General features: G+C 44.3%; 1 protein-coding gene across 1 annotated transcript; it reads left to right on the top strand.

Moving 5' to 3' along the window:
• The first annotated feature begins 4,279 nt into the window (after nucleotides 1-4,279).
• LOC136538310 (transcription factor MYB73-like) lies at nucleotides 4,280-6,405 on the top strand. Its single transcript, XM_066530297.1, has 3 exons — nucleotides 4,280-4,626; nucleotides 4,765-4,891; nucleotides 5,527-6,405. The coding sequence occupies exons 1-3, from the start codon at nucleotides 4,280-4,282 to the stop codon at nucleotides 6,403-6,405; spliced, it is 1,353 nt and encodes a 450-aa protein (XP_066386394.1).
• Nucleotides 6,406-22,515: the final 16,110 nt, after the last annotated feature.

Raw genomic sequence — 22,515 nt, 5'->3', positions numbered from 1 at the left:
TATGAATTGAAAGTTAAGGAGTAGTTCTGTGGGCATGGTACATCTACGGTGCCTTAATTGTAATCTTTTTCATCAGCAGAAGGTTCACCATTACCTCTAGCATTGATGAAACTCTCATCAAAGCCTCTTACTAGCAAATGTTTGAACTTTAGTTTTTGTTAAGTATGTCAAGCAACGACACCTTGTACATGGTCCATCAAATGCATTGTTAACAAATTTTTTGAATCCTTCTTGCCACTCATCTATTTGACTGAGATATACGCATCCAACTTTGGTCATCATAAGGCTGGTTTTTGCACACAACCTAATCAAAAGAGTGCCAATTAATAATAGGACCATGCAAAACTAAAACCACTAGTGTGATGCTGCATTAGAAGCATACCTAAATTGTCGATGCCAAGGTCTGAGATGAGTTGGGAGATTATTGCCGCCGTGCACGTAGTACCAAGGTGCCCGCCTTCTTCATGCCATTTTTGATAACGTGATCTGCTTGCTGCCTCCTAGTTCATGACCTCTTGTGTGTGTAGAAGGAACGAGGGCAAGTGGCAGCACTTCGTGTGCAAGACGGGCAGCGCCTCATGTGTAAGGGGTCATGATGCATATGATCGATGAGGCAATTTTTCTTTGTGCCTACCTCAGTTGCGGTTAGATGTCCTTGACTTTGGACCGTATGCAATCATAGAAGTTACAAAGGCCCATGTAAATACATGGGTTGTGATACAAGCTGCTATTGCCACGATATTTATTGCTATATAGCAACAACTAAGCACTGTTGCAATACAAACTTAGCTATTGCAACAATTAAGGGTTTTGTTGCTATATGTACAAACTTATTGCAACGCAAGCAAACTATTACATACAACGAAACATATTCGTTGCAACATAGACATGCAATCGCAACCATCAACTAAAGCGTTGCAATATCATCTTAGTATTGCAACACCAATAAAACTATTTGCAACGCAAATCAAAGCGTGGCAACAGTGACAACTTATTGCAACTGTTCTACAATTGGTTGTGATAACACTTAGTTTTCGCAACGATCTCTATACTTAGGGCCACGAAACAATTTGCGTGGCAAAAATCTCATCTATCGCAACTGAAAGTGCAAATGGTTGCGATAACACCCCCTGTTGCAACAAAATCTTGTCGTTGCGACAAAAAAGCGTGGCATAAGGGTCAGAAGTTAGTAGTGCACTCACACGCTGATGCACTCATAGGAAGCCTGAAGGAGAGGAGGAGGAAATCGAGCTCACCGGAGGCCGCCAAGAGCCGGTGGAGCGAGGACGCCACCTCGATCATCTATAGAAACATAGAGGCTCAGGACTACACAGCCTCGCCTCGTCACTGTACAGCTAGAATTTCCCCCTCGAGCCCCTGGTGAGCTGCTCGACCTCCCTCTGTTCGTCGGCATAGACATTGCCATGGCCGCTGTCGTGGTCTCTCCGCCTGAGAGGCCCTACGGCTGGATCTTGGCATGCACCAAGCACAACACAAATGCCCACACGCGATGCCAACACTACCACCACCGCGCAGGGCCAATAGGGCACTAGAATGTTGTTGCCACAAGAACGCATGTGCCATGGCCGGATGTCACCATGGTGAGCCCTCGTTTCAGCCAATCCATGTCGGTAGAGACCTCAGAAGCCTCACGGCGAGCTTTGCCTCACCAAAAAATAGCTCTAGCACCTGCCTACAGCCATAGAGAGGCCCTAGGTCACCCAATCGTGTTCACAATGCTGGCGTTGCCGTGCACCTATGGCACCGCCATGTCACTGTCATTCCCACCAATATCGACCCCTAGCGAGTTGAGGAGGGGCCGATGATGGTCATTGTCTCCTAGCGCACCTAGTGTGTGCTCGTGAGCCCCTAGCACCCTCCCAAACCACTGGTCGCCATAGCCATGCCTCTGTTGTGCCTCCACCCAAGCCATACCACCGGGAAGACTCCGCCCTGTGAAATGGTCGCTGACGCCGCTCGTTTAGCCTACCCCTAAACCCATCTAATGCCAAATCAAAGGCCAGGGCTGCACAACGACCTTTTGCCCGCACGAGACTCTACGCCACCATAGCCATGAACGCCACCACTGAGCCCCTAGCCGCCATCTTTCACCCCTTGCCGCCTCCATCGTAGAGCGTGCAAGCCTCTAGGGGCCATAGGAGCAGCCCCTCGGGACTTCGAAGAGCCCCATCGCGCGAGATCATCGTCGGTGAGCCATTTGGAGCCAAGCATATCGAGCACCTGGCAGTAGAGGAATAGGAGCCCTCTCCCCCTTTTTCTCCTGTTGGTGCACCCAGCGCACTGTGCGCACAGGCACTGCGTGAACCTAGTTTTTGTGGACCATTAGTGGTCCACGGTGCACCATGCCTTGGTCCACCGTAGGCTAGCTCCATGAGCTGAGCCTGCTGGAAGCCCAAGCCCGCTACATGGCTAGCCGAGTGGCCAACGCGTGTCAGGCCTGGCCCGGCCTAGACCGGCTTGTGACCTGGCCCGCCAAGCCCAATCAGCCCGGTCCGCGTTGACCGTTGATCCCCACCTGTCAGTGCCCGTAGATTCCGGACCCTACCTATCAGTGATCGTTGAACCGTCAACCAATCAGAGAGCGCCATGTGGCAGCTCTAAGTATTTTCTTCCCTTTTTTCAGAAGATGAACTAATATTAGGAAATTCATAGGAAGTTCATATGACTTTAGATAAATATGAAACTAGTGTCTAAATTTTTCTAAAATTGAGCTCAACCCACATGACCACATGGCAATCGTCAGGACTAAACCAACGGAAAAAGAACTTTTGCTAAAACAAATAGGAGGGACTAGCCACCCGCACATTATATAAAATGGCAAACATACCTTATCGAAGGCGGGCACTAATATTTTATAAATACGTTGTGGCTTTTTCATGTAATTACAAATTGACTATAACCGCAGATCGATTATTGTTTCATGCCTCTCATCCATTCCGATACATGACGTTTCCCCCTATACGGGCTTAACGGGCACGTTTTCCTTTAAATCCGCCGAATCTATGCGTTGTCGTGACATGGAAAATCTGAATTTCACGCCAAATGCATCAAAATATACTTCCCATGCAGTGTTTTTCTCTCTTATAGCCATCAGATAAAACCCGACTGAGACTTCAAAAGGAAATATTTGAGTAATATCTAGGCAGCCCCCTCCCCCCCCCCCCCCCCCCCCCCCTCTTAAAAATGATCGGAGAACTTTTACCGTTTTAATGGATGAAAAGATAACAAAAAAATCTTTGGTTCTACTTACTATATCATATCAATATTTTGCCTTGCACAAGAATGCCCTATAAGTATTATTAAGTGATAATTTAGAAATTTGTAAAATATAGTTCAATTTTTTTGCAAATAATATCCGCCTCTATATTACCTCACAAATATATCATTGGTGACTTATAGTTCCCATATCTAACTAAACCGATGGAAAATAATTTTTGCTAAAATAAATAGGAGGGACTAGCCGCCCCATGTTATATAAAATGGAAAACATACCTTATCGAAGGCGGACACTTATATTTTACAAATACGTTGTGGCTTTTTAAGTGACCACAAATCAATTGTCGTTTCACGCCTCTCATCCGTTCCGATACATGACGTTTCCCCCTATACTGGCCTAACGGGCACTTTTTCCTTTAAATTCGCCAAATCTAAGCGTTGTCGTGATATGGAAAAAACTGAATTTCACTCCAAATGCATCAAAATATACTTCCCATGCAGTGTTTTCTCTCTCTCTTAGCCATCAGATCAGCAATCCTTGCATTAGTACCTTGCTCCGGGGTGCAAACTGTATCCAAGACCAGCTGTATATCCATACTGCAGCTATCCATCCACTGTAATAAAAACCAGCCGGCCCAAGACATTTGTGGCAGTACTGACAGGTGGGGCCCATACCGCCGCTCCTGCGCCTCCCACGCTGCGCGCATAGGCTAGGCTCAGTGATGTGGAGTGGTGACAAGGAGACACCTCACTTCCCCCTGTCCTCTACCGCACGAATATTAAGGGAGAGTTGGAAGGTCACCCGCAGCCATGGCCGCTGACCGTTGGATGCGCGGACGATGGACGGCAGTGGCGGCGCGGGCCCGGCTATATATCGTGCACCGCGAATCGGAAGGCCCACTACTCGCAAGCCCGGCGTGGCCCTTTCTTCTCCCTGCTGCTTCTTCCTCCTGCCCAGTGCCCCCCTTCTCTCCCCAGCAGAGAAAGGGCCCTCTCCAATTCCTCTCGCTCGTAACCTCGACCAGAGGCAAGCAAGCCGGGAATGGAGTCCGGGAGCTCGGTGCGTTATGGCCACCAGGAGGTGGCGGCTGGCGGCGTGCACCCAGGTAACGGCGATCATCAGGTGATCCCGGGCGCGGGCATGACGATGCCCGCCGGCATGGCCTCTCTCCTGGTCGGCCGCCTCGGCATGCAGGCGCCGCGTGGCATGGCGCTGCCCGGAGGAGCCCTGACATCCGCCGGGTACGGCGGCATCATGTCCAGCGCTCTGCGCGCCGCCTGGAGCGGGGCTCAGCAGAAGCAGCCGCAGCAGCCCCAACAAGCGGGCGGCGGCAACGGCGGCTACAGGGCGCACCAGCACAAGGGGCCCTGGACCGAGGCGGAGGACGTGTGAGTGCTCCTGACTCCTGGGTTCTTCTGATTTGGCTTCTTTTCTTCTTCTTTTTTGGTTCGATTCGATGCAAAAAAGTGTTTGCTCGTGGCTGATGCTGAACTCGTGCTGCTGCGTGCGTGCTCGCTCGCTTGCAGAATCCTCAGGGAGATGGTGATGAGGCACGGCGACCGGAAGTGGGCGGTGATATCGCAGTCCCTCCCCGGCCGGGTGGGCAAGCAGTGCCGCGAGAGATGGACCAACCACCTGCGCCCGGACCTCAAGGTGCATATTCTTTTCCTAGATCGATCGATCTGTCCTCGTCTCGTTCGATTTCTTGGATGGATAGATCTTGATGCGTGGAAGCTTGAATTCGATCTGTGTGCAGTAGTGTGTAGCAGCTGGTTTGGGGGAACGATATCCCCTCGCTCTCCCCCACATGATCCGCGAGGGGAATTTCTTTTGCCTTTAATTTCTACGTATAAATCCTGCTAAATTTTGGTCTAATTCGAAAGTGGGCATTAACTCGGTAAGAAATTAGTGGGAGCTGTACATGTTGCATGTGTTTTTGACTCTGGCCACTAACTGTGGCAATTCTTCATCAAAGCCACGATCGAATTGATTGGAAAAGGACTTTGCCTACCTTCCTGAGGTACTCGATTGGAGCGTGTGGAGAGAATCTTTTAATTTTTTATCTGTGGTTATGCATATGCCAAGTTATTTTGATGTATGGATGTTCTGAGTTCGTGACCACTGCACCGATCGGAAATTCTGATCGATGTTGCAAAGTCAATTAACCTTGTGCTTTATTTCGATCTTTTGAGCTGTCGTATATGCACCGCGCTTGTTTTGTTCTGTGCATCTGCATACGTTAATACTGATCGATCGGTCTATCTCTGTCGACTTGCAACGATTAACAGAAGAGCGTGTGGACCGAAGAGGACGACATGGCGCTGATCAAGGCGCACAAGCGCTGCGGCAACCACTGGTCGACCATCGCCACTTTCCTCCCGGGGCGCTCGGAGAACGCCGTGAAGAACCACTGGAACGCCACCAAGCGAAGCCTCAAGGCCAAGCGCCGCCTCAAGAAGAAGAACAACCCGCAGCAGGTACCTCCCGGCCAGTGGTCCATCCTCGAAGAGTACATCCGCAGCGTGTACCCTGACCTCGCCGACGGCGCCGCCCCGACCCCGCCGCCGGAGGAGGATTCCCCTCCGTCGTCCTACAACAACCTTGGGTCGTACTCGTACGGCGGCGAGGTGATCAGCAGTCCACAATCCTCTGCTGCTGCTGCTGCTGCTGCCGCCGCCGCGGCGGCGGCGGCACCACCCGGCAGCGCCTTCGACCAACTGACTGCGATGGGGCTGTACCTGGGCGCGTCGTCGTCGTCCGCGCCGCCGTCGGCCAACAACCTGGGCGCGATGAACTCCGACGCCGTGGCTCCGTTCCTGCAGCTGGACCTCAACACCTACTACGGCGCCGCGCCGACAATGCAGCTCATGGCTCCGATGGGGCCGCACATGATGGAGCATGATCACCACCACCACCACCAGACTGCTGCTTCCTACGCCGCCGCCAACCTGATCACCTACCCCTTCGTCGACAACATGATGTGGCACTCGCCGTTCGCTGCCCACCATGCCAGATCCACCTACGGCGGCGACGCAGGAGGTGCCGGCCCCAGCAATGCAGGAGGTGCAGCCGTTCCGGACGACGTCGACGTCGTTCAGATGGCCTCCAGGGAGTTCCTGACGCCGTCTGAGGACGAGGTCACTCTCGACCTGGCCAGGTTCCATTGAACAGCAGCAGAACCTAGCTCGTCAAAAGGGCGTGCCAGTTTGCTTACTCCCGTCGTCGTTCCTTTATTGTATCTTTCCATGTTGTACTGGCATTTTAATTCCCCCGAGAAACCGTTCGTCGTGTAATTCGCGTTCAATAATTTGGACCTCCCATGGATCGGACCATGTTTATACTCTGTTTCAATTCCTAAACTTAATTAGAAATTTGCTTCTGTATTAACATTAGACTCTTTGGTTTCAAAATCGATCGGTAGTTTTTATTTGTTCCTTGCGCAGATCGATCGACCCTCATTTTTCTGCCAATCGCCATGATTGAGAGCTTGTACGATTGAAGAGCTAGCGAGGACGCCGAAGGCATCAGTCAATCAGTCAACACTAGTCGTCGTCATCTTGCATGCAGGCATGCACAGTGCCATGCATGGTCCGCACGGTTAGAGATGCCGTCCCGGCCGGTGTCTTTTGTTTTGTGGCGCGGGCGACCGGCACGCATGCTATCTGCAAGATCGAGAGATCGACGTCCATCCTTGGCAGGCCGCAGGCAGGGTCGAATTCGTTCGATGCTGCTGATTATGTTCAGTAGAAACTCCATTAATGGCGTGTAGTGGTGTGGTGGAGTCATTTACGTGCCTGCCAAAACATCCATCCTTTGCATATTTGCATCCACGTCCAAGAAAGCCTCGGTATTTGGATCTTCTACCCAGCGCTCGATCTCTCTCGTGAGTCATGGTAGTACCGTGTGCTCTTCCCATTGCTATTTGTTAGGCTTTTTACATTGTTTCTGGTCGCTTTTACGTTTTATCGACCTGAATTTAGGGGCCTCTTTCTGCATGTTAGAAAGCAGCCTTTTATACGGCCTTTTATACGTGAAGACGAGCCTAGATCGAATGCTGCGCTGTATTCTGGTAGTCTACTTGTTTTCGCTTGTCTTACAAGCGTGTCCTACACATCCACCTTTTCATTTCACGAGTTTGGAGGGGGTAGGACGTGTCTCGGCTTCTCCAAAGGGCCAAGGCTCCTAGTGAAACATGTTCAGCATGGCCTTAGCGTGACGGTTTAGATGCTAATGAATCATGCCAAAATAAGACCGCTACTTGGGGTGTCGTGGTCAGTAATTAGGCATTTTAGTGAGAGCTACTATGGGTAGTGGCACAATTGTCTTCTTGTTAATTATAATGATTTCTTTTTGCTCTCTCAGCGAAAACGAGTAAGGCATGAGATCGAGGATGGATTGGCATCACAAATCACTAGCGCGAACAATTAGTGATGACAGCTAATTCTCTACCGGGAGAAACTTGCCTTTTTTGCCCTCTCATGGATGGCCTTTCACTTTTAGGATCGCGTTTTTGATCTTTCATGTGTTGTGAACCTTGTGAACGTTAGAGTGAGTGTGAATCTTCTTTTGTAATAAGCATTGTCTGATTCCTCATTTGAAGTCGGGTTTTATCGCCCCTAATTTAGGGCCTTTTTGCCTCAGATGTTGTTGTATTCTGGCTGTCTACTTATTTTCGCTTGTCTTACAAGCGTGTCCTACACAGTACACATCCACCTTTTCATTTCACGAGTTCGGAGAGGGTAGGACGTGTCTCGGCTTCTCCAAAGGGCTAGGCCTCCTAGTGAAACATGTTCAGCGTGTGGCCTTAGCGTGACGGTTTATATGCCAAAAAAATCATGCCAAAATAAGATCACTACTTGGGGGCCGTGGTTAGTAATTAGACATTTTAGTGAGAGCCACTATGGGCAGTGGCACAATTGTCTTCTTGTTAATTATAATGATTTTTTTTTTGCTCTCTCAGCGAAAACGAGTAAGGCATGAGATCGAGGACGGATTGGCATCACAAATCACTAGCGCGAACAATTAGTGATGACAGCTAATTCTCTACTGGGAGAAACTTGCCTTTTTCGCCTATAATGGATGGCCTTTCGCTTTTAGGATCGCGTTTTCGAACTTTCATGTGTTGTGAACCTTTGTGAACGTTAGAGTGAGTGTGAATCTTCTTTTGTGATAAGCATTGTCTGATTCCTCATTTGTAAGGATGAAGTCAGATTTTGTCGCCCTGAATTTAGGGCCTTTCTTCATGTTAGAAAGTAGCTTTTTACACGAGAAGATGAGCCTAGGATGCTGCTGTATTCTGGTTGTCTACTTGTTTTCGCTTGTCTTACAAGCGTGTCCTACATAGTACACATCCACCTTTTCATATCACGAGTTCGGAGGGGGTAGGACGTGTCTCGGCTTCTCCTATGGGCCAAGGCTCCTAGTGAAACATGTTCAGCGTGGCCTTAGCGTGATGGTTTATATGCCAATAAATCATGCCAAAATAAGATCACTACTTGGGGGCCGTGGTCAGTAATTATACATTTTAGTGAGAGCCACTATGTGCAGTGGCACAATTGTCTTCTTGTTAATTATAATGATTTTTTTTTGCTCTCTCAGCGAAAACAAGTAAGGCATGAGATCGAGGACGGATTGGCATCACAAATCACTGGCGCCGAACACTTAGTGATGACAGCTAATTCTCTACTGGGAGAAACTTGCCTTTTTCATTTCTCATGGATGGTCTTTCGCTTTTAGGATCGCGTTTTTGAACTTTCATGTGTTGTGAACCTTGTGAACGTTAGAGTGAGTGTGAATCTTTTCTTTTGTAATAAGCATTGTCTGATTCCTCATTTGTAAGGATGAAGTCGGATTTTATCGCCCTGAATTTAGGGCCTTTCTGCATGTTAGAAAGCAGCTTTTTATACGAGAAGACGAGACTTGGATGCTGTTGTGTTCTGACTGTCTACTTTTTTCACTTGTCTTACAAGCGTGTCCTGCACAGTACACATCCACCTTTTCATTTCACGAGTTCAGAGGGGGTAGAACGTGTCTCGGCTTCTCCAAAGGGCAAAGGCTCCTAGTGAAACATGTTCGGCGTGGCCTTACCCTGACAATTTATATGCCAATAAATCATGCCAAAATAAGATCACTACTTGCTGGGGGGCCATGGCTAGTAATTAGACATTTTAGTGAGAGGCACTGTGGGCAATGGCACAATTGTCTTCTTGTTAATTATAATGATTTTTTGTTCCCTCAGCGAAAATGAGTAAGCCATGAGATCGAAGACGGATTGGCATCATAAATCACTAGCGTCGAACAATCAGTGATGACAACTGATTGTCTACTGGAAGAAACTTGCCTTTTTCTCCTCTCATGGATGGCATTTTGCTTTTAGGATCACATTTCATGGTGTTGTGAACCCTGTGAAAACGTTAGAATGAGTGTGAATCTTCTTTTGTAGTACGCATTGTTTGATTCCTCATTTGTAAGGATAAAGTCGGATTTTTTTCATTATCTAAAAATAGGAAATACATTTTTTTGACACAATAGCAATAGTGTTCCATTTATCAAAAAGATAGTGTTCCATTTTTTTGACTCCAAGTTCATCTCAAAAAGATAGTTCCACATCTACGCTTAGCAATAGTGTTCCATTTATCAAAGATAATGTTGTTCCTATGCATGGCACAAAGAGAACCAGCAATTGTTCAATTTCAACTCGAAAGTTTTGGACGGGCACGCAAAATAGCTAGTAGAAGTTTTTGACATTTCAGTAGACACTAGTAGAGAACAGACTTTCGGTTCAAGACTTTAGTCCCAGGTATTTTTGGGCCTAGGACTAAAGACAGGATTATTCCTGGTTAGAGCTACCAACCGGGACTAAAGTCCCCTGCCCAATGGCTAGAGACACAGCTTTTACAGGAGGGGAACAGGAGGGGACCTTTAGTCTCGGTTGGTGGCTCAAACCATGACTAAAGGTCGCCCTTCAATCCTGGTTGGAGCTACCAGCTGTGACTAAACCTTTAATCCCGGCTGGTGGCTCTAACCGGGACTAGAATTGTACTTGTAGTCCGGTTGATACCACAAATCGGGATTACATGTCTCGGGCTATATACTTTCTCCTTCTTCCTCCCCCTGCCTGAGCCATTTCAAGCTCTCTGCCTGCTCTCTATTCTTGCTCGTGGAAGGAGTTCATGCTTGCAGGATTGGTGAAGACTTCATTCCTCCATCCATTCTTTGATTCTAAAGGTTACCAACTTCATCCTCCCATGTTTCATCACTGGCATGACTCATTTCTTATTTAGAAATAGAGAATTTTGTGGTTTTTTAGATTGGGAATGATGGTGGATTTTTTTGATTTATATACCATTTGAGCTCAAAATCACTTGATAGTTTGAATATGAAGATACAGGAAGCTTATAGTAGTTCATCAAAACTAGTATGCGCCTTTTATTGCCTCATTTCATGGTCTATAATGAAATTTTTGGTTTTCTAGATTGGGAATAATGGTGGACATTTTTTATTTATATGCCATATGAGCTCAAAATCACTTGATAGTTTGCATATGTAGATGAAGGAATCTTATAGTAGCTCATTAAAACTAGTATGCACCTTTCATTGCCTCATTTCATGGTTTAGAAATAGAGAAATAAAAGGTTTTTCTAGTATATAGCTCATTTAATTTCATGGTTCACAAAATGAGAAATTTATAGTAGTTTATGAAAATGAGTATAGAGAGTCGTAGATGGCGATCGCTTTCGGGTCCTCGGCCTCGCATGGGGTCCCTAAGCGACTAAGGCCGGACCTCCCTCTCATTACGTGCGTCGTGCGGCAAGTGTGGGCAAAAGACTGTGAGGGAGTACATGGTGAAGAAGAAGGGTCCCAACCAAGGGCGCATCTTCTACACGTGTCCGGATCGCAAAGTGAGTAATTTTTTTGTCATGTTTTGTTATGCTTTGTAGCCATTTTTCATGATGATTTTGATTAAAGTTATTGATTTGTTGTTGTAATTTCAGTGGGATGGCACTAGATCATGTGACGATTGGTACTAGGAGGAAGAGTATGTTGAGCAATCCAAAAATCTCTTGCAAAGGTGACTGAGGTGACCGATGAGAGCACCTTTGTATGATAAGGCAATGGACCAACAGAAGAATGATCTATCTATTTTAGTTAGAATTGGTCGTGAAATCCTTATTTTGCTGAAGTGCATTGTAGATTTAGTTTGTTTAGTGCTATTTGGGATTATCTACATTGTATCAAGGCTTTAATAAATTAATGTTCGAGAGTACGTGAAACAGCTGTGTGGTATAGGATATTAATTAATCATGTTGATTGATAGATATTTTGGATCTTTTAATTGACTACTAATCATGCATGTTGTATAATATGAGTTATTACAAGTTTTTGATGTGGTGTATGTCATGTAATGCAGATGAACCGGCAATGGATGTACAACACAGACCGCGGCTCCCTAGAGTTCATTTGGGGCATGCATGAATTCATAAATGTGGCCAAGGCAAACACGCGAAATGGTTTCATGTGCTGCCCATGTGTTCTATGTAAGAATGAGAACGATTATTCTGGCTCAAGGATCCTACACGAACACCTGTTTATGGCCGGTTTCATGCCAAACTATATTTGTTGGACTAAGCATGGAGAAAGGGGTGTTATAATGGAAGAAGATGAAGAAGAAGAAAAAGGGGATGATGACAATATTATTATTCATGGTTTTGCTGAATACGATGCCTTTGATGATACTACAATGGGGAAGCTGAAGAAGAGGTAGTGATAGAAGATGAGCCCACTAATGATCTTGGTCAGGCCATCCATGATGCACAGAGAGAATGTGAAAGTGACAAGGAGAAGATCAAGTTCGAGCGCATGTTAAAGGATCACAAGAAATTGTTATACCCGACTTGTGAAGAGGGGCAAAAAAGTGGGGTACCACACTTGAATTGCTGCAATGGAAGGCAAAGAATGGTGTATCCGACAAGGAATTTGGGGAGTTACTGACTATCGCAAAGAAGATGCTTTCGAAGGCAAACGAATTGCCTGCCACTATATATGCAACAAAACAAGTCATCTGCCCTCTGGGATTAGAAATCTAGAAGATGCATGCATGTCCTAATGACTGCATCCTCTACCGCGGCGAGTACAAGAATTTGGATGTATGCCTGGTATGCCATGCATTATGGTATAAGATCAGGCTAGATGACCCTAGTGATGTTGAGGGCGACGGTGAATGTCTAGGAAGAGAATCCCTGCCAAGGTGATGTGGTATGCTCCTATAATACCACGCTTGAAACGTTTGTTCAGAAACAAAGAGCATGCAAAGTTGCTGCGATGGTATAAAGAAGACCGTAAGGTAGACGATATGTTGAGATACCCCACTGATGGGTCCCAGTGGAGAGCAATCGACAGAGAATTCTTGAAGTTTGCAGATAACATAAGAAACTTAAGGTTTGCTTTAAGTACGGATGGCATGAATCCTTTTAGGGAGTAGAGCAATAGTCATAGCACTTATCTTGTTACTCTATTTATCTACAACCTTCCTCCATGGCTGTGCATGAAGCAGAAGTTCATTATGATGCCAGTGCTCATCCAAGAGCCGAAGCAACCTAGAAATGACATTGATGTGTACCTGAGGCCATTGGTTAAGGAACTTCTACTTTTGTGGTGCAGCATAGGCGTTGCGAGCATTGTTATTCATAACAATCAATGATTGGCCTGCTCTTAGTAATGTTTCAGGATAGTTAAACAAGGGATATAATGCATGCACGCACTGTTTTCATGACATGGAAGGTATATTTTTGAAAAAATGTCAAAAGGTCATGTACATGGGACACCATCGATTTCTTCCATTGAATCATGCCCTAAGAAAGCGAGGCAAGCATTTTAAAGGTAAAGCAGAGTGCCAAACAAAGCCTGATACTGTAGTGGTGAGGACGTATTCAATATGGTCAAGAATGTATAAGTAGTCTTTGGGAAGGGACCTAGCAGCCAACCTGTTCTGAATAATGCTAACAGACACGCACCCATATGGAAGAAGAAGTCCATATTTTGGGAGTTAACCTACTGGGAAGTCCTAGAGGTCTGCAGCGTGATCGACGTGATGCACCTGATGAAGAATCTTTATGTGAACCTGCTGGGCTTCATGGGTGTGTATGGGAAGTCTAAGGACATACTAGAAGCAAGACAGGATCTGCATTGTATGAAAGAATGAGAGAACCTGAATCCTGAGAAGGTAGATGATGGATGCTAGTACTTAAGTCCTGCCAGCTACAATCTTAGTAAAGAAGAGAAGGAAAGCATGTTTGAATGCCTAAACAGCATCAAGGTCCCATCTAGCTTATCCTTGAATGTAAAGGGGACAATAAATGTGGTAGAGAGGATATTCCTAAACTTAAAGTCTCATGACTGCCACATGCTTATGACGCAATTGCTTCCGGTTGCATTAAGAGAGATTCTACCTCCAAATGTATGATTAGCCACCATGAAACTATGTGCATTCCTCAACGCAATTTCTCAGAAGGAAATCAATCCAGAGCATCTAGCAAAGCTATAGAATGACATGGTCCAATGTCTTGTCAGTTTTGAGTTGGTGTTCCCACCATCCTTCTTTAATATTATGATGCACCTCCAAGTTCACTTGATCAAAGAGATTAGTATTCTCGGTCCTATGTTCCTACACAACATGTTCCCCTTTGAGAGGTTTATGGGAGTCCTAAAGAAATATGTTCACAACCGTACTTGGCCAGAAGAAAGCATCGCCAAGGGCTACGGAACAGAGGAGATCATTAAGTTCTATGTTGATTTTATTCCTAACCTCGACCCAATTGGTGTTCCTGAATCATGACATGAGGGGAGACTAAGTGGAAAGGGAACATTAGGGAAGAAAGCATATATTAGCAAGGAGGATGATTATTTCTATAAAGCACTACACAAGGCTACAAAACTCCTCCTTGGTGGATCCATATATCGAGGTACACAAGGACATTGTACGTGGTGAATTCCTGGGGAGGACTGAAGCCTGGATTACGCGTCGGCACATGAAAACTTTTGGCGTTTGGTTGTGAAAATGATGTTAGGGTGATGAGAGTCTGGATGAGTAACTGTACTTGTTGTCTAGGGAACCATCTTGGCATATCCTGACATTCAAAGGGTATGAGATAAATGGCAATACATTTTACACGATAGCCCAAGATAAAAGAAGCACCAACCAAAATAGTGGTGTCCGCATAGATGCCATGGACCCAAATGGGAATAAGGAAACATATTATGGCCGCATAGAGTAGATATAGGAACTAGACTATGGACCTTATTTTAAAGTCCCTTTGTTTCATTGTCAATGGGTGAGGGTGACTAGAGGTGGGGTAACAGTTGACCATCAGTATGGAATGACAACATTGGACCTCAACAATCTTGGGCATAGAGACGAACTATTCGTCTTAGCCAAGGATGTGAATCAGGTGTTCTATGTGAACGACATGTCCACCAAACCGAAGAAAGGGAAAAACGTCTCAGACAATGAGACAAAGCGTCACATAGTTCTTTCAGGGAAAAGAAACACCGTGAGAATCGAGGACAGGTCTGACATGTCATAAGATTATAAAAAGAATGACAGAATTCCACCCTTCACGGTGAACAGCGACCCAAGCGTCCTACTAAATGATGAGGACACTCCATGGTAACGCCAAGAAGAAGTTCGTTGCTGTTCCCGCTTGATATGGTGACGTATTAGACCTATTATGTAATAATTGCGACTTTAGATTTTTCTGTCGTGTTTTTCATATTTTTCAACAGCTTAAATGAATTTTCTGCTTGATGGTGGATTTCCTATGGAGAATGTGTGATGAAAAACTAAATGATCAATGTTAATAAGATGTGAAAACTAATTTCCTATCGAAAAACAATAGTTTTAATAATTTTAACTAAGAAGTACATTTTTGCATGGTGGAAATTGTAATTATTATTTACCCTATGTTAAATATTTATATGGCAAAATAAAAGAATTTGGGTTATAGACTTTTCTTGTGTACAATAACGTAAAACCAGGAGCAGGATTTTTTTTATATTTTTTGACTAATATTTTATTTACTAGGCAATTAATAACTCTCTAGATATTTATATAAAAGAAATATATAAAAAAAGAAAAAAACTTCTAGAAACTGGCGGGAAGCCAAACTAAAGGTCAGACCTTTACTTCCGGGTGGATCAACCACCCGGGACTATAGATGGGCTGTATTTTCGTGGCCCGCCAAAAATCGCCTTTACTCCCGGGCCGTGGCTGCACCTGTGACTAAAGGTCAGACCTTTAGTACCGGTTCTAACCATCACCCGAGACTAAAGGACCTTTAGTCCTAGGCCGTGGCTTCACCCAGGACTAAAGATCCCTCCTATATATCACCTCCTCTCTTCTCCCCCTCCATCATCTCGTCTTCTTCGCTCGAGAGCCATCACGCTGTCGCCGCTCGATCATCACTGCCTCTAGAACTATGTCCATGCGCGTGCACCTCTCTCGCTGTCTCTACCGGTGGCCTGGCTTGCGCCTCTCCCATCCATGCGTGGCGCCCAGATCTAGATCCGCCGCCATCATCCTCGCCCTTGCCCAGATCTGATTTGGATCCGCAGCCGTCGTCGATCCTAGTCCCTCATCATCGCTGGCTCCATGCACCTACCTCTAGCACCGCCTCTCATCATGCACACGCTTCGTCCCCGACTCCACACGTGTCGTCCTCATCACCCCGCTGGCACCCTTGCTCGTCCCTCACTCGTCCTCACCGTAGGAGCGCATCATCCTCATCTGCATCATCTTCGATCTAGCATCGGCCTTGTCACCTCACCGACGCCCTCGCCTTATCACCCAGCCAGTGCCCTTGCTCATCCCTCGCTCATCCCTCGCTCGTCCTCACCGTTAGAGCATGTCATCGACGTGTGAACTTCGTCCCCGGCTAGCTCTACGCGCATGCACTCGTCGTCCTCGTCTCCAGCGGGCTGCCGGTGCGTCGTGCGCGCCTTGGCCCCGCCGTGCTCGATCGTGCTCACCGTGCTCGTCAGAGGAACTCCGTTTGCACACATGTGAGCAACAGTGTGTGCATACGTGGTGTGTGTGTATCATGTGTGTGTGCATATTATTTTTTTGGCATAGAAAAAATAGATAGATTTTATTTGTAGACAAAATAGAAAAAATGTAGTAGTTTACTTATATATATATAATGTTGAGTGCTATGAATTGTAGAAAAAATGTAGTAGTGTACTACAATATATAGTTGTAGAAATATATTTGAGTCTTCGTTACAATTGAAAAGATTGCTTTTATTAGTGCTATGAATTTTTTGGTATATATCTAAATTTTGATATATTGACAATATTAGTGTGACATGAATTTTAATATATTTATATACACTAATGTTGATATATATCTTAATATCCTGAGCTCCGCTCCAAACCCTAACTCGGCCGAGCTTCGCTCCAAACCCTAATGAAGGCGCAAACCCTAACCAGCTCGAGCTCGGCGTGAATAATAACCCCTGAAGTCTATATATAGTTATTTAAGTTTAAGCCACTAACTCGCTACATTTGCATATGCATGACTAGTGTATGGTTTTCATTTATATATAGTTGTGCTACTTAAGATGGCCGAGCCACAAGACGACTATGACCAGAATGAGGCCATGATGAACATTATCAATGTCAGCACTCAATATGGCCCCAACCGGAACGAGGCCGACCCAGAGTTCGATGACGGCTCTCAATACTTACTGAATTTTGAAGATGAGCAAGAACTTCTTGTGCAAGAAAATCCTGTGTAAGAAAATGCCGGCGAGGTATATTTGTTAATAATCTTGCATCTCTTATATATATGAAATTAAACATAGTTCCAATAATTCATATATATATGTATTACTAAATCTTTGTGTTTCTACGTATGTAGCCCTCTAGATCGATGATGTCGATGAAAAGTAGTAAAAGTGTACGAGGCCTGACAAAACTGTTGGGGGGCCACTACATAATCATAGAAGTCGATCCTAATACCGAACAATGCAAAGAAGTTTATAAACCACTATGGGGTTCTTGTTAGGGATAGGGTCTCGATCAGCGTCCGTGAATGGAAACAGAAGAAGGATGATCCTCTGATCAGTTTTGTCTCTGAGCGAGAGAAGGACCTTCTTTGGGATTCAGTCACTGCACATTTCAATCTACCAGCTAAGAAAACTAGTTAAAAGTTGGGCTCTCAAGAAGATGGCCACACAATTCTAAACTTGGAAGAAGATGCTATACAATGAATTTGTCAAGAAGAATCTGACTCGAGATTTTAGTCAAAATAGCCCATACAAAAAGTTAAGGGATGACTAGCCTGAATTTGTGAGGTACAAGACCTTGGAAGAGGGTGAGGAATGGGTGAGAAGGAAACAATATAATGCACGACAGAAGGTATACCATCATAAAACAAGATTAGGTGGCTACAGGAGTGCCATTCCAAAGTGGCAAAGAATGGAAGCAGACCTACTTACCAAAGGGATCCATCCATTTTCACTCAAATGGCCTGAGCGCTCCAAGAATTGGTTTTTCATGCATGGGGGATCACTGGACCCACAGACTAGGCAGCCAGTTATTGGTGGGGAAATTAGAACAGCAGCACAAAGACTTATCAATATTATATATGCTTCTGCCAATGGTGCCTTTATGCCCAACTGAGAGAAGAATGAACTAACATATGCCCTCTAGACTCCTGAACACCCTAGGCGAACATGAGGCAAAAGGGTTTATTTCATGACGGCATGGCTTCCCTAAGGACGCTGCTACCTACAAAAGCCACCAACGAAGGAAGGATGAGGAGGCAGAGCAGATCCATAGGTTAGAGGAGGCGGTACTTCAATCGTGGGAGCGATAACTAAACATGGACGCGAGAATGCAAGAGGAAATCAAACGGTAAGTGGCACTACAGTTGAGTAGCCAGACATAGTCATCAACATTAGAGCATGCAGTCAACGTTAGCCCCCCTTAGCTGAGAAGTAGATGCGCTTCAACTGAGCTCCCAAATCAAGATGATGCATTACAACACTTCCCCATGGATGACATCACTGTGCCATTGACGCCATGTGAGTTGCACATTCCCTTGGGGAATACCGATGCCACAGTCTTGGTGGGGCACTGTATTGTTTCTCCTATGGTCCCTAAGAAGACACCAACAAGCCATGGGAATCCGATTCCACCTAGCTATTTTAGCGTCTCGGTGGATAGAGTTATCAAAGAATATAGGGAAGTGCCTCTTGACTTTCCTAGAGGTGATGGGGAGAAGACCCTAGGACAAGTAGAGCATTCATTCGTTTTATGACGCAAGCGCTACATCATTATTCCCGGTGCGATGGCAAGGGTACCGTCGCCTCCTCCTCAACTACCTCATGATAGGTGCGGATGAAAGTGAACGAAATAGTTTTTCAATAATCATTCTTAATTATTGGCTTCTCGTGTAATAATCATTTTTGTACTCATAGGTCTCCCAACCTGAGTCTAGTTCTTCCATCCCATGATGATCATCAGAGTGCTATGGACGATGATGATGCGTTACATGGCACGATTGCATCTCCATCTCGTCCAAGGCGGTCTCCCCCTCCTCCGCCTCCCGCGCTGTAGAGCTAGAAGAGGCCCCTGCCCCTGGTAAAGTCCCTGGTGAAGAAGAAAGCTAGCCATCGTAAAACAAAACCCCCTCTAGAGAAGCTGCCTTACGAGAAGTCTGAAGAGGAATCAAAAGCGACGGCACAAAAAGATTTGGATAACTGGAAGCAAAGTTTAGCAAAATCAAGAGCAAGGAGGTTAGAACTTTAAAAAAACCCACCAAAGCCACACTACATAGCTCAACGAGAACTAAGGAAAAAGAATCAATGAGCGCGAGAAAAAGCAGCGTGATGCACGTAAGCCCTCGCCATTATCGGACTATGAACGCTCTCTCGATAAGTCATATAAGGTGTCGCTGAAAGCGAAGAGAGTAGGGAAAGATGTTGCACAGCTTGGGCAGCAATCTAAGCAATATATCAACCTGATAGTTGTTGAGGATGATTGTACAAATGCACAAGGTGGCCCAATCGATAGGGAGGCACTCCAAGACTTCATGGCCACAACAGGTCTCACACCTCAACAACTCATTGGGGGAGGATCCATACCAACAGCCAACTTTGATATTTATCGGACCTATCAATATGTCAGGAGTCTTGTCAACCCTAAGTCTTTCTCGTCACTGGGTATGCAAATGTTCTTGTTAAACAAGTGGTACTTAAGAGCGTGTGACAATGAAGAGGCATGGCTTGTTGTCAGAATTAGACCAGAGCATTACTCCAATGGCTATAACGTTTTACATATTGAGTTCAATGAATTACACCAACTATTAAACTAGGACGCTCTCGATAAATCTCTCCTCAGCTGCTAGTGTCTGTAAGTGATTTTTTTCTACAATTGAAGTAACTTGCATGTTAGTTCGTTGTCTATATATAGTTATCCTCATACTATATATATTCTTTTGTACTATATAAATGTAGATATGAGATGTTGAAACTAAAGAGAAAAGGGTTAACTGATATTGGTTTCATGGATCCGAATCACACATTCAAGGACACTGTTACTCCATATAATAGATGGCGATCTCAAGTGGAGAATAATTTGTTTAAGTTCTTAGATAACCAACATAACATGACACTGATACTCTTCCCTTACAACTTCAAGTAAGTCTTAATGTCTTGTGCCCATTTTATTTTGCTTACTCCATGTTGACTTCATTGGATACTGCTGGTCATCGATATGCCTAGGAGTACTATAAAGATCTTTGACTCAGTGACAAAATCTCAAAAAGATTACCAAGAAATGATAGATATTCTCTTGTGGTAATTTTGGTCTCGCACACTGTATACTCTCTTATGCCATTTTATTGATATAACTCTATTTATTTATTTTGTTGGGTAGTGTTTGGAAAAGGTTCGTCGAGAAACACCATTATGGTCAATGGAAAGTGCCTCTAAATGTAGTCCAATACCCAGTAAGTACTAGCTAGATCACTGCATCTTTATTTAGTTCAATTCATTATTACCATGCTTCATTGGTTGATGATGAATCTTTTTTTCATAAAATAGTGTCTACAGCAGGGATCGAGGAATAACTTATGTGGATACTACATTTGCGAGTTTCTCATGAAATACTCAAGGAGAACAAGTGAAGAGATCCTCGAAGTACATAAAAAATATACACAATTTATTTATTACCATTGTGTTGATATATAATCACATATATATATTCATACTTTTTTGTTCAATCGAATTGAAGATTGAATGGAGGAAGCAAAAAGGTTATACGATGTGACCAGATCAAAGCAATTCAAGAGACATTGGCAGGATTTCTTATGGATAAGGTCATAAATCCCAAAGGCACATACCACTATGACCCTAAAGAATTAATACCTAGTAGCCATACGACTGAAGATTAGGGTTGAATGAAATCCCAAGAACATGAGTACAAGGTTTTTGTGACTTTATTATGTACATATTCCATGCATGTACAACCTCTTAAAATATTTGTATATATGTAGTTTCATACATTTTAGTGTGTTATTTATGTATAATGCTCGAACGGGACCTTATACGTGGAAGTATATTAGCAGCGTAGAATTAGTATACGAAAAGCTAATCAAAACAAAAAAGAATTGAATTGAAAAGAAATCACAAAATAAAAAGAAATGAAATGGAAAAAAAGGAACCTTTAATACCGGTTGGGAACACCAACCGGGACTACAGGTGCCAGCCCCGATACAATGTCTGAGGACCATTTAGGCCCGGTTGGTAATAGCAATCGGGACTAAAGGTCTACTTTCAGTTTCGGTTGCTAGAACCGGGACTAAAGGTGGGCCTTTAGTCCCGGATTCATAATCCCGGTTAGAAAACGGGGACTAAAGGGGGTTTCCCAACCGGGACTGATGCCCAGTCCTGCACCAGTGAGAGAATTTCAATTTATCACACAGAATGTGAAGACCAACCTTAAAGAAATCATGAAAAACATACCTCCATCTAGCCTTGGATCTAGAACCTCTTCATCCCTAGTACACAAACAACATCCTCACCAAGGATGCGTGTTAGAGTTTGCATTCCTTGATTTCTTTTCCTTTGCTAGTAAAGGACTTGGGCTGTGCCAAATGATCCTGCTGCCCACAACTTTGTTGACTATTTGGTTTTGTTTATCTGGCCATGATATTGTCTGTGTCTTCCTTTGATATTGCTAAAATAAGAATTGACTGCAATCCAAAAAAAAAAATCCAAACATGTGTTACTATCACTTGAAGTAAAAAAAAAATGGGTTGTGGTCCAGAAAAGTCTATTTTGCCTGTGTTTGCAAAAAAAATATAGTTGATTAATTAGTCGTCCTCTAACTCTTGGTCTAAAAACAACAGACTTAAAAAATAATCGAGTAATATGTAGGCAGCCCCTCCATCTAAAAACATTTGGAGAACTTCTATGATTATAACGGACGAGAAGATGATATATAAGTGGACAGAAAAATCTTGGTTCTACTTACTATGTTATAAAAATATTTGCCTGCAACATGGTACATACCCTCCAAATTTATTAAAAGATGATTTAGAAATTTATACAATTTAGTTCAAAATTTCTACAAACAATATCCGCCTTTATATTACCTCGTAGATATATTACTAGCGAGTTTGAGCTTCCATATCTACCTCCCTTTCACTCTATTTCCCAACCCCACATGGCCACGTACACATGGCAATCGCCACAGGACCAAACCGATAAAAAAAGCTTCTGCTGAAAACAAAATAGGAGGGACTAGCTGCCCTACCTTATATAAAATGACAAACATATCTTATCGAAGGCGAAGACTCATATTTTTATAAATATGTTGTGTCTTTATCAAGTAACCGCAAATCATCAATTGTTGTTTCATGCCTCTCGTCTGTTCTGATAGATGACGTTTCCCAATATACAGGCTTAACGGGCGCTTTTTCCCTTAAATTCGCTGAACCTAAGCATTGTCGTGACGTGGAAAAACTGAATTTCATGCCAAATGCATTAAAATGTACTTTGCATGCAGAGAGACATTTGTGTGAATATTTTGCTAGACTTGGGCCTTTAAATCTAGGGTGTCACATTAGATGTCACATGTGTGTCGTATAGGGTATTCGGATACTAATAAAAAAATAAATTACAGAATCCGTCAGTAATCCACGAGACAAATTTATTAAGCCTAATTAATCCGTCATTAGTATATGTGTTACTGTAGCACCACGTTGTCAATTCATA

This window comes from Miscanthus floridulus, chromosome 2, assembly GCF_019320115.1.
Source record: "Miscanthus floridulus cultivar M001 chromosome 2, ASM1932011v1, whole genome shotgun sequence".
In the NCBI taxonomy this organism is placed as follows: Eukaryota; Viridiplantae; Streptophyta; class Magnoliopsida; order Poales; family Poaceae; genus Miscanthus; species Miscanthus floridulus.
The sequence above is the reverse complement of the archived record's forward strand: the minus strand, read 5'-3'. Positions and strand labels throughout refer to the sequence as shown.